This window comes from Dipodomys spectabilis, unplaced genomic scaffold (genome assembly GCF_019054845.1).
Source record: "Dipodomys spectabilis isolate Male_0828 unplaced genomic scaffold, ASM1905484v1 ptg000207l, whole genome shotgun sequence".
Classification (NCBI taxonomy): domain Eukaryota; kingdom Metazoa; phylum Chordata; class Mammalia; order Rodentia; family Heteromyidae; genus Dipodomys; species Dipodomys spectabilis.
Window position 1 is genome coordinate 15,215,297 of NW_024870884.1, and position 15,398 is coordinate 15,230,694.

At 46.6% G+C, this 15,398-nt stretch overlaps 1 protein-coding gene across 2 annotated transcripts in view; it reads right to left on the reverse strand.

Moving 5' to 3' along the window:
• The window catches only part of Wdfy4 (WDFY family member 4), a 270,144-nt gene that overhangs the window by 22,356 nt on the left and 232,390 nt on the right, over positions 1-15,398 (reverse strand). For both annotated transcript variants that reach the window (XM_042696276.1, XM_042696275.1), the window contains exons 52-53: positions 4,816-4,969; positions 617-708 (exon numbers count right to left, since the gene is read on the reverse strand). In XM_042696276.1, coding sequence (XP_042552210.1) covers positions 617-708; positions 4,816-4,969 — 246 coding nt within the window. The remainder of the gene's footprint in view (positions 1-616; positions 709-4,815; positions 4,970-15,398) is intronic.

Genomic DNA, 15,398 nt, shown 5'->3' on the forward strand with positions numbered 1-15,398 from the left:
CACAGAGCTGGAGGCTTGTGTGCTGGGATAAGGGGAATAACATGACTTCCGGGTAGGTACCCCCAAAAGAATCAGCCAGGTACCAGTGGGGATGCCTGTAATCCTAGCTACTCAGGAGGCTGAGAGCTGAGGATCATGGTTTGAAGCCAGCCTGGGCAGGAAAGTCTTTGAGACTCTAATCTCCAATAGCCACCAAAAGAGCCAGAAATTGAGATGGGGCTCAAGTGGTAGGGCTCTAGCCTTGAGCAAAAAAAAAAAAAAGCTTAGGGACAGTGCCCAGGCCCTGAGTTCAAGCTCCAGGATATATTCTCTCTGTCTCCCTTTCCCTCTCCCCCTTCCTCTTTCCCCTCCCCCCCCTCTGTCTCCTCCCTCTGTCTCTGTTTCTCTCTGTCTCTCTCTCTGTCTCTGTCTCTGTCTCTCTCTCTCACACACACACAGAATCAGCTTCATTCCTGCAGTGATGCCCACAGCAAACTAGTGAAGGGACCTCTCCATACAGCCCAGAAGCTCCCCTCCCCTTCCATCCCCATCTCTAGTTTCTTCAAGCAGAAAGCCTCCAAGAGACCCAGGGGACCCTGAGGTGCCCCTCAGAACTTTGGACACCAGTGTCACTCACCTGTCTATGCAGGCTGATGAATTTCCCAGGGTCCCCATCTGCCCAGGGAGGGAGTTGCACATCCCCTAGAGCTGTTCCGTCCTCCATGCGACCTGGAAGGGAAACAAAGCAGTATGGATTGTGGTCACTGAGGCCCACACTGAATTATAGGATGTTGAGAACAGAGCTCTCTGGGATTGCCAGTTCTATGCAGCATGGATGGGAGTTGTGTCCTATGCAGGCCACACTGCTTCCTGCTTCCTGCTAGAAAGTCATCTTCACTTCCTCACTAACGCCTTCTGTGTTTTCTAGGCAGCACTAGGGCTGGACTCCCAAGTCACACACAGACCTTGTGTCACTCCTGTTGACACGTCTCCCTTCCCACTAAAAAACGCCTTTTCATCCATATGCTTAATGACAAGAGTGGATGCAGCATTATCAATAATACAAAGTGGCATGCAGTGAACAGCCACGTTTCCACCAGATTCCACAGGAGATTTAGAAACACATCACTTACTGATTCCACTTCAGTTCTTTTCTTTCTCCCTTTTTTATGCCAATATTAGAGCTTGAACTCAGGACCTCACACTCTCATTTGGCTTTTCCAAAGCTCAAGGCTGGTGCTCTAGTACTTCCAGCTTCTTGGTGGTTAATTGGAGATAAGAATTTAATGCCCGGGTGAGATGGTAGGGAGGAAAGGGATGGTAAGGGAGAACCAAAGGAGGGGGAACAATGATAGGAAATGTACTCGTTACCTTATTCATGTAACTGTAGCCCCTCTGTGCAGTATCTTTACAATTAAAAATATATATTAAAAATATAAAATTAAAAAAAATTCATACCCAGGGTACCAAAATCAACTACAGTGACAACAGGGGATATGCCATAGGAGGAAAAAGCACAAAAGTAAAAAGAAATCACATAGTCCATTGAGAACAACAACAAAGGAAAACCTCTTGTGTCCATGTCTTGGAGTTCATCTCGCTTAGCACCATCTTATAGGATCATAAGTACATAGCTGTTGGGCTTATTCTGCTCATCTGCTAAGATTATCCCAGATTTATGCTAATTATTACAAATAAGAGAGACCATGGGACATATGTTTCTTTGGGTCTGTCTTAATATGATTTTTCCAAGTCTTTCCACTTCCTTACAAATGGGGTTATATATATATTTATATCTATGTATACATTATATATAGATATATAAATAGAGAAAGAGAGAGACAGAGAGAGAGAGAGAGATCTGAACTAGGGAAGGGAAGGGGAACAGCAAAATGGTGAGACAAAGGGCAAAGAGGAACCTATGAAAAAGTGATACTCACAAAAGAATATGTTTGAAATGATCTGTACAACTTGGGCAGGGAGTTGGGGGGAGGCAAAGAGGGAGAAAAATGAGGGAAGGGGTAACAAGTTAGGTAAGAAATGTAACCAAGGGCTGGGAAGGTGGCTCAGTGGTAGAGTGCTTGCCTTGCATGCATGAAGCCCTGGGTTCGATTCTGCAGCACCACATAAGCAAAAAGAAAAAAGCCAGAAGTGGTACTGTGGCTCAAGTGGTAGAGCGCTAGCCTTGAGCTGAAGAGCTGAGGGATAGTGCCCAGGCCCAGAGTTCAGGCCCCCACGACCGGACCCCCCCCCCAAAAAAAAGAAATGTAACCAATACCTTACTTATGTAACTGTAACCCCTCTGCACACCATCTTGACAATAAAATAAAAAATAAATTTAAAAAATAATTTCATAGACTTTTGTTTCGATTGGCTTCCAACTGTGATCCTCAGATCTCAGCTTCTTAGTAGCAAGGACTACAGATGTGAGCCACAGTTCCCAGATTTTTTCACATCCTTTAGAGAGAGGAGAGAAGACCCCACCTTTGAGACCCCTGTCTGTATGGAGAGTCTCACTACTTTCCTTCCATGGCCTTTTCTTTCACTTTCAAATAAACTTATTCTACTTACCTTTACAAAATAAAGGGAGAAGAGTGGTTTTTACTTATTTAATATTTTATGCCAGTGTTGGGGCTTGAACTCAGGCCTGGGTACAATGCCTGTTTTTTTTTTTTTGCCCAAGGCTAGTGCTCTTCCCCTTGAGCCACACATACATTTCTGGTTTTTCAGGTTATTAGTTGGAGACAAGAGTCTTAATGACTTTCAGGTTGGCTTCAAACTACGATCCTCAGATCTCAGCCTCCTGAGTGGCTAGGATTACAGGGGTGACCCATTGGCACCTGGCTAGAGAGAGGGTTTTTAGGTAGATATACCCTAGACAGTAAGAACAGTCCCACCCAAGTCTCTCTCTTCCTCCATTAGCTATGCAGCCTGGAACCTGATGCTTGACCTCTCTGGGATCCAGTGTCTCCTCCTGTGAAACTGGAGGCGATGACAACAGACCATAACAGGCCAGAGGATGACATGCCTGACTCATACTGGGGCTGACTGATACTCAACACAGGGCAGCTTATTCCCATTGACCTCTGTGCCCACGCCCCAAGAGCCTCCATGGTACAAGTAGAATAAACCTTCTTGGTCCTGCCCTTGTGCCTGCCCTGGCCCTCTGACCACTCAGTCTCAGCTCTCTGACCCCTTCAAGTCAAGTCCTTCTTGGAGATTAGAAGAACATGGATCCCTCTGAGTTACTCGCAAACCAGGGGTTATATAGCACCTGACAGCTGCACTGCTTCCTCTGTGGTTCTTTCTCTTTTTCTGTGTTAGTCGTGGGGCTTGCACTCAGGGCCTGGGCACTGTCCCTGAGCTTGTTTTCCCAAGGCTAGCACTCTACCACCTGAGCCACAGCTCCACTTCTGATTTTCTATTTTCTGGTGGTTAATTGGAAAATAGTCTCATGAACTTTCCCATTGGACTGGATTTCAATCATGATCCTCAGATCTCAGCCTCCTGAGTAACAAGGATTATAGACATGAGTCACCAGTGCCTGGCTCACTTCTTTCTTTGTATTTTCTATCGCTTTCCCCACTGAGAATGTAAACATCTTCATGAGAAGTCATTTCAGGAGACCCAACTCAATCCTCAAGGCCTAAAGAAGTGCGTATATACAGCTAGTGCTCCATAATGGCTCATTCTCCTGACTTTCCAGTTGTCAACTCTCTTGGCCTCACTTCCTCGAAGTGCTATCGTTAAGCCCACCACACCTCCCTTAGACAGCCACTGGCTGTGCTGCTACATCAGAGATGGTTTGGTGCTCTACCCCAAGGCTGCCTGGAGTTCCTCCTCTTGGCTTCCTCTGTCCCTGACATACCCCTGTGTTGGGCCTTGCCCAACTGGGAACTGTCTTTTGGATGTGTCCAGTTCTTCCTCTGGTCTAACAGGAAAAGGGCACACTGCGCCAGTCCTGTGGATGCAGCTCACTGGATGACCTCCTCTGTGCTCGGGGGCTGCCCCTAGCCTGGCTCGGGAGGCATGTTCATATGCACTGTTTGGAGGGAAAATGGGGAGCCCCAAGAAAGGGGAGCTGTGTGCCTGAAGTGGGTGCTGGAGATATCACTGGAATGCTTGCTGCAGTACCCACAGTCTCTGATACCTGGGGGCGGGGTGTGGCGAGAGTTTGCTAATGCCCCCACATCCCCTTGGCAAATGGTCTTAGTTTACCCTTGCACACAACTGCATGGAAGGCTCCTAGGCCACATGCTCTCCAGAAGGGCCTTACCCAGAATATGTGGGGAGTTTTCTGCCCCTTCCTTTAATGCAGGAATGAGGCCAGGCTCATTTGGGGCTATAGGAGCAATGGAGCCACTGCCTAGCACTCTGTCCATTGTTAGAGTGAAGGGCAGATACAGCAGGACAGGGTTACATCTGGGCTACTAGCAAGGCCTCCTGACCCCTGGCTGCCACTTTGCAAACCAAGGCCCAGGGCTCTTAGATGGAAGGCCATCTGGTCCCCACATGGTTCCTAGCAACCATCTATGCACATGGACGCTTTCTCAATCCAGATGACCTGGTACCCGCATCGTTCCTTGTAACCACCTGTGCACGTGGACGCTGTCTCAATCTGAATACCCTGGACCCAGCATCCTTCCTAGCACCCACCTGTGCACGTGGACACTGTCACCCAGAGGAAGTCCCACATTCAGTGGGCCAACAGGCCTACTTATTGAGCTGCCCAGTAAAAACACTGGTAAGAATCAGTTCCCCCTTGGGAGCTGCAGGAAAGATCCTCCATCCCCGGACCTCCCCAGCCCATCCAGCCCCTCCCAGGCCTCTACTCACCAAACTCCATTGCATTGTAATTGGTTAGGAACTCGGGCAGGTAAAAGAACTCGGGGGTCAGCTCCCTGACATCACCCATGTTCTCCCTAGAGGCCGACTCCCACGCACTCTTCACACTATGGAACATCCGGTCTGCCACATCGAAGCTTCCACCCTGGGGGAAGAGGGACCAACATGATGAGCGGCACACAGCTGCGTGCCCGGGATGCCAGGGCCCTCCGTATGGGCCTCCCTCTGACATCTGTCCCATCTCAGAGAGAGCGGTTCTGCCACTGGCACATCTCATTCACTCACCCAGCCCAGGTTCATCCATCAGCCCATGCATGTAAGGCTTCATTCTCTCAATCACTCTCTGGCACCCTCACCCTTGATTGAGGATGCAGAATCCATGCTATCCAAAAGGACCTTTATCCACAGCATGGAAATTAGAGTTCAGATCAGAGACCAGAAATAACAATGGTTTGATCATTCTCTAAGTCTGCTATAGGCTATCTTAATCAGGCACTTAGTAGCAAGGTCAGGAATAATTAAGCAGCATGGTATGGGTGGCTCATGCCTGTAATCCTAGCTATTCAGGAGGCTGAGAACTGAGGGCTGTGGTTGGAAGCCAGCCCAGGCCTAAAAGTTCATCAGACTCTTATCTCCAATTAAAACCAGCACAAGGCCGGAAGTAGAGCTGTGGCTTTCCACTGGTAGAGTACCAGCCTTGAGCAAAAAAGTTAAGGAAGTGCCCAAGGTCCAGAGTTCAAGCCCTAGTACACACACACAGAATGACTTTGTTCTAGCTCTGTCTGTGTATATGTATGTGTGTGTGCGCAAGTGTGTGTTGTGTGTACGTGTAGGTACCAGGGTTTGAACTCAGGGCCTCTTGTCCTTGTTTAGTTCTTTTGCTTAAGACTGGCATGTTCTATCACTTGAGCCACACTTCCTGTTCTGGCTCTTTATTTTTCCTTGTTAACTGGAGATCAAAATCTTGAGGATTTCCCTGCCATAGCTGGCTTCTAACTATAATGTTCTAGACGTGGCTCCTGAGAGGTTTGTTATAACCAAGAGATAAAAGCCAACTACAGAGCAAAGAAATGGATCAGCTCTTCTGCCTGGGAGTCTGTGAAAGTTTCCTGGGCGATCCAACCCCAGAGGTGAATCTGTAAACCAAACAACGGGGAAGCCAGCAGAGCAGTCTGAGCAGCGTGAGGCCTTGGCAAGGAGCAGGGGTACAGAGGAATTTGATAGGCCAGGGGGTCTCCTAGGAGGCCTTTTTTAGGGAGAGGAGAGAAAGGCGGGAAGGGGCATGGTGCAGTGGCCCCATTCCTTGACCAGAGAGCAAGTTTTAAGACCAACACCTGGAGGGGCACCAGCACTCAGGGGACAGACAGCAGCCCCAGGAAAATGGAATGCCTGTGGCACTTGCCTGGATTCTAAGGCATGTGGCCATGGGGCCCACATTCAGCATTCAGTCTCAGAACCCCTAAAACTCAGGTATATTTTCCTCAAATGCCCTCAGCCATTCATCTGAATTGTCAAATCACTTATTTCCAATTGCCAAACTGACCATTCTGATTCATTAGGTGGTTTTTGTGTGTTTTGTGGGGTTTTTAGGGTAGTGGTGGTAGAGGGGAGTAGAGACAGAGGAGGGTCTTTGAGCAGCCTCTGGTTGGAAGGACACAACACTGCAAGTAGGGCAGGAACTTCTGGAGAAAGATTTTCTAAAACTGGGCCTTTATTCTACTCAAGCTTAGAGATATCCAAAAAATGGTCACCTCCCTGGAATGCTATCATTTGTTAGTCCCCTACCAAGTCTAGACCTTTCTTTAATGGAAGAATTTGTCTTCCTTCTTCTGGAGAGCACATGTGTTCATAAGAGTGAAGGACAGGATCCAGACCCCCTTGCCTGCTTTCTCTTCTCAAAGTGTGCAGCCACAGCTACTGATGAAGACTGAGGATGGGAAAGAACCTTCTCTTGGCCTTTCTGTTCTGTTATACACTCTAGACACACCCGATCTCTCCCAATCCTTGCACCAGGTGAATTAGGAACAGTTTGTAACTGGGCCCCAGTGGCTCAGGCCTCTAATCCAAGCTACTTGGAAGGCTGAGATTAAGAGGATCACAGTTCCTAGCCAACCAACACCGAAAAGTCCATGAGACTCCATCCCATGGTGGCACATGACTGTCATCCTAACTGATGGGAAGCCTAAAACAGGTTTTTGCTAAGGCAGGCAGTAAGACTCTTATCTCCAAAATAGTGCTGGAGGTGGGTGTAGCTCAGCGTAGAGAGCCTGTCTAGCAAGAAGGCCCTGAGTTCAAATTCCAATAGTTCCAAAAGAAACAAAACAGGAAGGTGTTGGTATGTCCATTTCACAATAGAAAGCTGAGCCTACTCATGCTGCACTGTTTTTTCCAGAGGCTACCAAGCAGCGGATGGCACTGGGTGAGGCCAAACACACAGATGCAACTCCAAGGGGTGGGCTTAGCCCATGCCAGTTGCCTAGGGGCTGGCTGTCCTTGGACCTGGGGCAAACTTGGTCTAGAGTATCTGGGCTACGGGGCTCTCAGCTCTTTCTGAGAGGAAAGAATCTATCATGCAGCTGAGGGTCACATCTAGGCATCCAGGTGGGCATGGACTGGACAGCCAATTTTCTAAGCCAGACTTGAAGATCCAATGGATCTTTTACTGAGGGACAGAGATGCTAAGCGGGCCAGTTCCTCATAGGGTCTCGGTCAGACACAACACCTCATCCTGGAAGTGGCGTGGCTCTCAGCTGGGATGATGCCCACAGTCCAATTTGAATAGAAATAGAAAGAAAATAGTGGGAGCCTAAATAAATCTGAACCTAACAAGTCACTCATTGAAATGTATTAAGAGCTTTGTGTATTTTAATCTGCATCCCGAGCCCTACATCTGGGGAAGATTGATGTCTTCTCACCCTCCCACTTTTCCTCTGCAGCTTTTATGAGCACTGATGGTAATCTCCTGAGAAACAATATGATTTGGTAATAAAAAGATTACCTGTATTAAATAAAAATAATATATACATAGGAAATATTGTTAGCGCTACAAATTTGGTTAAAGATATTACCACCAAGAAAAATGTTATTTTTTTCACAGCTGTCTAATGTATTTTAGCAAAAGTAATATCTTTAAAACTTTTAAGCCTGTATTATTTATAAAAGAAGCAATAACTGATTTTCCTATTTCCTATATTAATAAATGTATTTGCATACATTTGTTTCAAAATTAATGGGTTTTTCTCACTTCTCCAATACAAAAGAAAACACCAAATTCCCTAGAAGAAAAAGTAGAGCTGCTTTGTTATTTGTATTGTAAGTTTGTAGGTTGACATCAACTCTAGTGGCTGATAGGAGTGAGTCCCAGCTATGACTTGATTCTCAAGGATGGAAGGAGGGAGGGAAGAAGGAAGGAAGGAAGGAACGACAGAAGGAAGGAAGCAAGGAAGCAAGCAAGCAAGGGGAGGGAAGACAAAAGAAAGAAAGAGACACACAGACCTCAGAATGCCTAAGTACCAAAGTCCAAACACAAATGAAAAAAAAAAAAACAACAATATTAAGCCTGGAAGATTAAAGGAACAAAGAAACAAGAGAAAATTCCTGAACCAAGATGTGTTCTTTTTTTTTTTTTTTTTTTTTAAACTGAGAACCTCTTTGTTTTATTTATTTTATTTTTTGCAATCCTGGGTCTTGAACTCAAGTGTCTTAAGCACTGTTCCTGAGGTTCTTTTTTTTTTTTTTTTTTTTTGGGTCCGGTCATGGGGCCTGAACTCTGGACCTGGGCGCTGTCCCTCAGCTCTTCAGCTCAAGGCTAGCGCTTTACCACTTGAGCCACAGCACCACTTCCAGCTTTTTTCTTTTTGCTTATGTGGTGCTGAGGAATCGAACCCAGGGCCTCGAGCATGCAAGGCAAGCGCTCTACCACTGAGCCACCTTCCCAGCCCCCCAAGATGTGTTCTTATATCAGACCTTTGGATCTTCGTGAATAGCAAGAAAAGTAAATACTATGTGTATCCAAATGGAGAGTTAAAAATAATAGCAAGGTCACTCTCATCAACAACAGAACAACATGCGACGGGCAGAAATTTCTCCCATGTGACATTCACGCTAAAAGACAATGGAACCAAGCCAGAGCCTGAGAGCCTTTGGCTTTTTGCCCAGTTAAGCCATCTCTCATATGTATAGATGCCAGAAGCCTATTTTCAATGTTTGAAGCATCAGAAATAATGTATTCTAAGGCATCTTTCCCCAGTTAAAAATCCGTTAAGAGATGTTCAGTCTTGCTAATCGAATTCAGAGCATTAGAGCGAGGGAAGAGGCTGAGCAGGACAGCTGGACACTGACACGAAGTCAGGATATGTCAGTGATCATGCTCGATCACTGTAACCTGATACACTTTAAAAGGGGTGTTCCATACCATTGTCCCTGGGTAAGCACTTCATCTCTACATTGTTATACCCCGCTTGGACAACATGGGCAGGGAAAATCTGTGAGGAAAAAAAGCATTCAAATCTTAACTTTACCCACTCTCAGAGGAAATTTAGATAGAGTATATGTTCAAGGACACCTGGAAGAGGTGAGGGAGGGAGAGAGAGTGTACGCTTAGGCTTGAATTTAGGGCCTGGGCACTGTTTCTGAGATTTTTAATTTTTTTTGCTCAAGGCTAGTGCTTGGCCATTTGAGCCACAGCTCTACTTCCAGATTTTTGGTGGTTAGCTGGAGTTCACTTACAGAATCTGTCTGTCTACCATCTGTCCACCTAAGAGGCAGTGTATCATGCAGAGAACACTTTAGTTCTGGAACTAAGCTAACTAGAGTGGAGTGGACATTTTGGTCACCATTTTCTTGTAGGATGAGCAGGAGTGCGTTCCTGCATCTCTATCTTTTCTTTCTTTCCTTCCTTGTTTCTTTCTTCCTTCCTTCCTTTCTTTCTTTTTCATCTCCTTCTTTCCTTCCTTCTTTCCTTCCTTCCTTCCTTTCTTCCTTCTTTCCTTTTTTTTTTGGGGGGGGGGGCAGTGCCAGTCCTGGGGCTATGTCCCTGAGCCTTGTTTTTATTTTTTGTTTTGTTTTTTATTTGGCTCAAGGCTGGCACTCTACCATTTGAAACACAGCTCCACTTCCAGCTTTTCTGGTAGTTAATTGAAAATATGAGTTTCTTGCTTGGGCTGGCTTCATTCAAGTCATCATCCTCAGATCTCAGCCTTCTGAGTAACTAGGATTACAGGCATTAACCAATAATGCCTAGCAATTTCCTGAATGTCTTTAACTACCTCTTCCAACCTCTGTAAACCCTGATTAATCGTTGTGTATGTGAAAGCAGTAATAGTTGTATGCATGAGTGAGAATGTGTACATGTGTGTGCACACGCATGCCTATGTGATATGGGTATCCTTTCTCCTTGCACAAACTAGGGACTGTGAGGCAATCCAGGGCATGGACTCCAATCTCAGTGCTCTTAGGGATGTCAATCAGGGACTCAAAAAAGAAAAAGAAAAAAGAGGATGGAAATTACTCAAACAGGAAGTGGAATAAAGAATTACAGAGTGGGGAGTAGAGACACTTCCACTGCCTGGGACAGGGACAGTGGGGTAGGGAGGCTGGAAGGAAGAGCTAAAAAGCCTGAGAATGGAGGAGAAAGGGAAAAAGAGGGTGTTGTTAGGGCAGGTTTTGTTTGTTTGTTTGTTTTTGTGCTGGTACTGAGGCTTTAACTCAGAGTCTGGGGGCTCTCCCTGAGTGCTCTACCACTTGAGCCACAGCTCCACTTCTGACTTTTTTGGTTAATCACAGACTTTCCAACCCTGGTTGGCTTTGAACCACAATCCTCAGATCTCAACCTTGTGAGTGGGCTACCAGCACCAACAAAGGCAACACCACCAAATAAACAGGCAAACTTGAGAAAGCAGGAGAGCTGGGCACCGCATTCCACGGACTTCTGCAGTAAATGACAGGCCTAACGTACTCCTCAAAAGACACAAGCCTGGGACCCTCATGGCATTTGGGACAGCAAGCAGAGGCCCATGCTGCTGCTGTTGAAACTGCAGCTCAGATATGCAACACTGCCTCTAGAAAGTTTAGACCCATTAGTTCATTCCAAGACCATCGGACTCTATCATACGTGTTCTTTTCTAATACTTCCACTGAGTCTGTGCGCTGAAATGCACCACGGCAGACACCCAGAAGGCGTCTCAAGTCTGGTTGGATCATTTTGGACCCCATATCCTGACACTCCTAAAGGACAAAAGAGGCTTCTGGGTCCAGCCCTATCCCAGTCCTGTGCAAAGCAGTGGATATCAGGCAGTGGCAGCCACCTGCCCCAGCAGGGGCTGGGCTGCAGGCCCTGAGTGCAGACATCAGGCAGGGCGTACAAGTGATGCACTGACATTGGAACTGATTTCCTCGCATCACCTTGACCCAGGCGCTGCCTGGCAGCCAAGGAGAACACCCAGACCAACAGCCACCATACAGCCACGCCCACCCAGAGTTCTTGCTTCTCTCTGCAGTCAGCATCTGTCTAACATAAAACCCAGTTGTCTCTCCTCAGGTGGTTCAGAAAACCCTTTCCCCACTGCTGGTAATGGCTGACTTCACATAGGCTGTGACTTAATTAGCACAGCACTTTATTTCCATGTCTTATTAAATGCAGCCACAGATACAACGCCGTGTTCTTGACTGAGCTGGGCTGCTTTGCCAGGCCCTACCCCAGGCTGGGTATGATCTCAGGCCTGAGAGTCACGTGTACTTTGGATGGGGCAGCAATGGGCCTTGGGGCTGGGGTGCAGTGGAGTCATGCCCCCACCCCCCAGTGACTTAACTTTCCAGAAGCCCAAAGATCCAAGCTCCAATCAGGCAGGACTCATGAGAATTACAGCACGCTGGGCCTATGACCCGGGCCCAGACCTCGCCTGGGAGCGGGCCATGGAGCACACAACTGGCCGTCTTATCACACTTCCTACACATGCCACCTGCCCAGATGGCATGGCACACATGTATCCAGAGGTTCACACAAATACATTCCATCAACTACGGATGGAAAATATTTGAGACTAACTGGGCATGGGTGGCTCACACCTGAAATCCTAGCAACTCAGGAGGCTGAGAGCTGAGGATCAAGGTTTGAGGCCAGCCTGGGCAGCCAGGTCTATGAGACTCTTATTTCCACAGTAACTGTTTCATGCCATCAGGTTTGGGGACCATTGTATGTCCACCATTATCCCCTGAGAAAGCTCTGGCCACCCACAGAACCTCCTACAGATACCAAGATAAATCACAGAACTTTTCCCAGTGCAGTTGCCATGACATGGAAGACACAGCCAAGTCTACAGCAGCATCCTTCCGATCAGTTACAAGGTGGATGCAGTGGAATTTTACTTATCCACCGGGAAGAACAATGTTATGTCATTTGCAGGGAAATGTATGGGTATGGAACAAAACTGTGTTAAGGGAATTAAGAGAGAAACGATGCACGGCTTCTCTCATACTTATAAGTTAGATCTAAATTATAAAGTTGAATGAGACCATATACAGGCCACATGTAGACATATACCAATGGGTTGACTGATCATGCACAGGAAGGTCGCAATGGTGTCACTTCTATCAACAGCTAACTTACAGTTTAACAAAATGAGTACCAGGAAGCTGGGACATGTGTGTGGTGGAGGGGAAAGGAGGTCACTGGGAGAGGAGACAGACAAATGGACAAGGAGTGGGCAAACACAGTCATAATATCCAATGTACATCTGTGAAACTGGAACCAGGTAACTTGAGAGGCTGGGCAGGGCTAGGAGAGATGGGGGAGAATGATGGGAGGGTGGGCATTGATCAAGAGGCCCTAGGCTCCCACTGACACACTGAATTGGAATGTTTAAGTACAACTACCTAAAGCCAGCCAAAAAAAAACCCCATAATTGTCTTAAGGTGAATGCTACCCAAGCATTCATCAACAGGTGAAGAGATGAGCAGACTGTGATAGATACATGCCATGGAATGTCACTCAGTCCCAGAAACTGTGATGCCTCCTGCAACACGGACAAAGCTTGAAGACATGATATTAAACATGGGCATCCAGTCACAGAAGGACAAATATCACACGGCACCATATTTTTTTTGTCGGTCATGGGGCTTGAACTCTGGGCCTGGATGCTGTCCCTGAGCTCTTCAGCTCAAGGTGAGTGCTCTATCACTTCAGCCACAGTGCCAGTTCTGGTTTTCTGGTGATTAATTGGAGATAAGAGTCACATCGACTTTCCTGCCTGGGCTGGCTTTGAACCATGATCCTCAGATCTCAGCCTCCTGAGTAGCTAGGATTACAGGCGTGAGCCACCAGCACCTGGCAATGGTAATTTTATTTACTTTATTTACTTTATTTTTTGTTTATGTGGTACCAGGAATCAAACTCAGAGCGTCATGCATGCTAAGCAAGCACTCTTCCACTAAGCCACATTCCCAGAGCACCAATTAGTGTAGTGAAATTCAACTAGAACGCAGGATGGAGGAACCAGGGGCTCTACATGGATGACTGGAGGGCTAGAGTTGAATTCCTATAGTTTTAAGATCAAGGAGATGTTAAAAGTTTGGAGGTAGTTGGTGGTGATGGTTAGTCAACTCTCTGATGTAGCTAATATCTGAACTCCATATTTAAAAATGAAGAGTTAAAAGCTGGGAGCAGGTGGCTCACATCTATAATCCTAGCTACTCAGGAGGCTGAAATCTGAGGATCATGATTCAAAGCCAGCCCGGTCAGGAAAGTCCGTGAGACTCTTATCTCCAATAAACCACCAAAAAAACGGAAGTGGCGCTGTGGCTCAAGTGGTAGAGCACTTGTCTTGAGCTGAAGAGCTGAGGGACAGTGCCCAGGCCCAGAGTTCAAGCACCACGACCAACAACAACAAAAAAAAGTAGAGTTAAAAGTATTATGTTATATGTGTGTGTGTGTGTGTGTGTGTGTGTGTGTGTGTGTGTGTGTGTGTGTGTGTGTATAAAATGTATATATTGCTACTCAAGAAGCTTAAAAATTGTATGCCATTTCAGGGGATTGAACTCGCCCATCTGTTCTTACTTGGATTTTTTGCTCAAGGATGGTGTCCTACAACCTGAGCCTCACCTCCACCACCAGCTTTTTGCTGGTTAAGTGAAGACTCTCACAATGTTTTCTGCCCACACTGGTTTTGAACTATGATCCTCATATTTCAGCCTTCTGAGTAGCTACCATTAGAGTCATAAGCCACTGGCACCTGGCTCATTTAGAAAATATTAATATATATGTATATATTTTATATATTGTATTATATATACTTATATATTACTGTATTTATAGACGTACATATACACACATATACATAATACTCGGCAGCATCCAGGAACACAGTAGGTGCTTAATAAGTGGTTGAGCCTGGTGCTATGAAAAAGGGCCTTTAGAGGTAGTGTCTACCCATCACCTGTATTTCACCAAGGAAACCAAACCCCAGAGAAAGACAGTGACATGCTCAGGGTCAGACTATAGAACCAAGGACCCTGGGTCCCAGCCTGGATCCCAAATGTCCCCTTTGCTGGTTCATTCACACTGCTGGCAGGTGGAAGGCACAGTTTGCTTGGTGCAGAATGGAAAGGCTTGGTGCTGATACTCTAGGTGCACAGGCTCAGTTTGGGTCTCCAGCAAATGCAGAAGGCATTCCACAGTCTCCCCACCTTTCTTCCACTTCCCCAATTCACGTGGAGCTTGGAAGTTGAGTGCCTAGGGACACGAGGCTAGGAAAGCTACTTTCTTGCCACCACAAGGGCTCCTGAGAAGACCCAAGACTGCCCCTCCCCACAGGAGGCAGACAGGATAAAGGGAAAATACCAGAACATACCAGAACCCAGGACCTCCAGATGGAGTCTGTCACATTCCCTCCACAGATGTGGCCTTTGTGCTCATTCCTCTGTGGAGAGCTAAAGCAGCTCTGGGGCTTGAACTCAGGTCCTTGGAACTCTCCCTGAGCTTTTCTTTTCAGGGCTAGCTAGTACTACCACGTGAGCCACTGCTCCACTTCTAGTGTTTGGGGTTTTTGTTGTTGTTGTTGATGTTGTTTTGTACTGGTTAATTGGAAAGCAGTCTTACAGATTTTCTTGCCTGGGCTGGCTTTGAACCACAATACTCACATCTCAGCCTCCTAAGTAGCTAGGATTAAGCAACCTGCTTAAAACACATCTTTTGCTCAAAGCAGAAGATGGCTGTTTCTTCCACTTGTTCCAAAAGCCTTGGGCCAGTTACAGCCCACTAGAAGAGTCGTCTGAAGGTCAGAAGATGAGAGAAAATCACAAGCTTTCAACTTGGCTAGAGCCAATCTGTCAAAGACAGACTTGAGCCAAAAGATACCGATTCACATCACAGAGTGGCCCAAAGCACCACCTAAAACATTCAAAGCTGGCTCTGATCATACTTAGAGCATCTCAAACTAGTTTGGCCTGGTTACCCATGGACCAAGCTGGCTCAAACTAGCGATTAACATCAGAGTGGCCACTACCCAGATCTCCACATGGGCTCAAGTCACACCTGTTTAGTCTGGCTCATGCAACTCTGGAATGTGGTGATGTAGTCC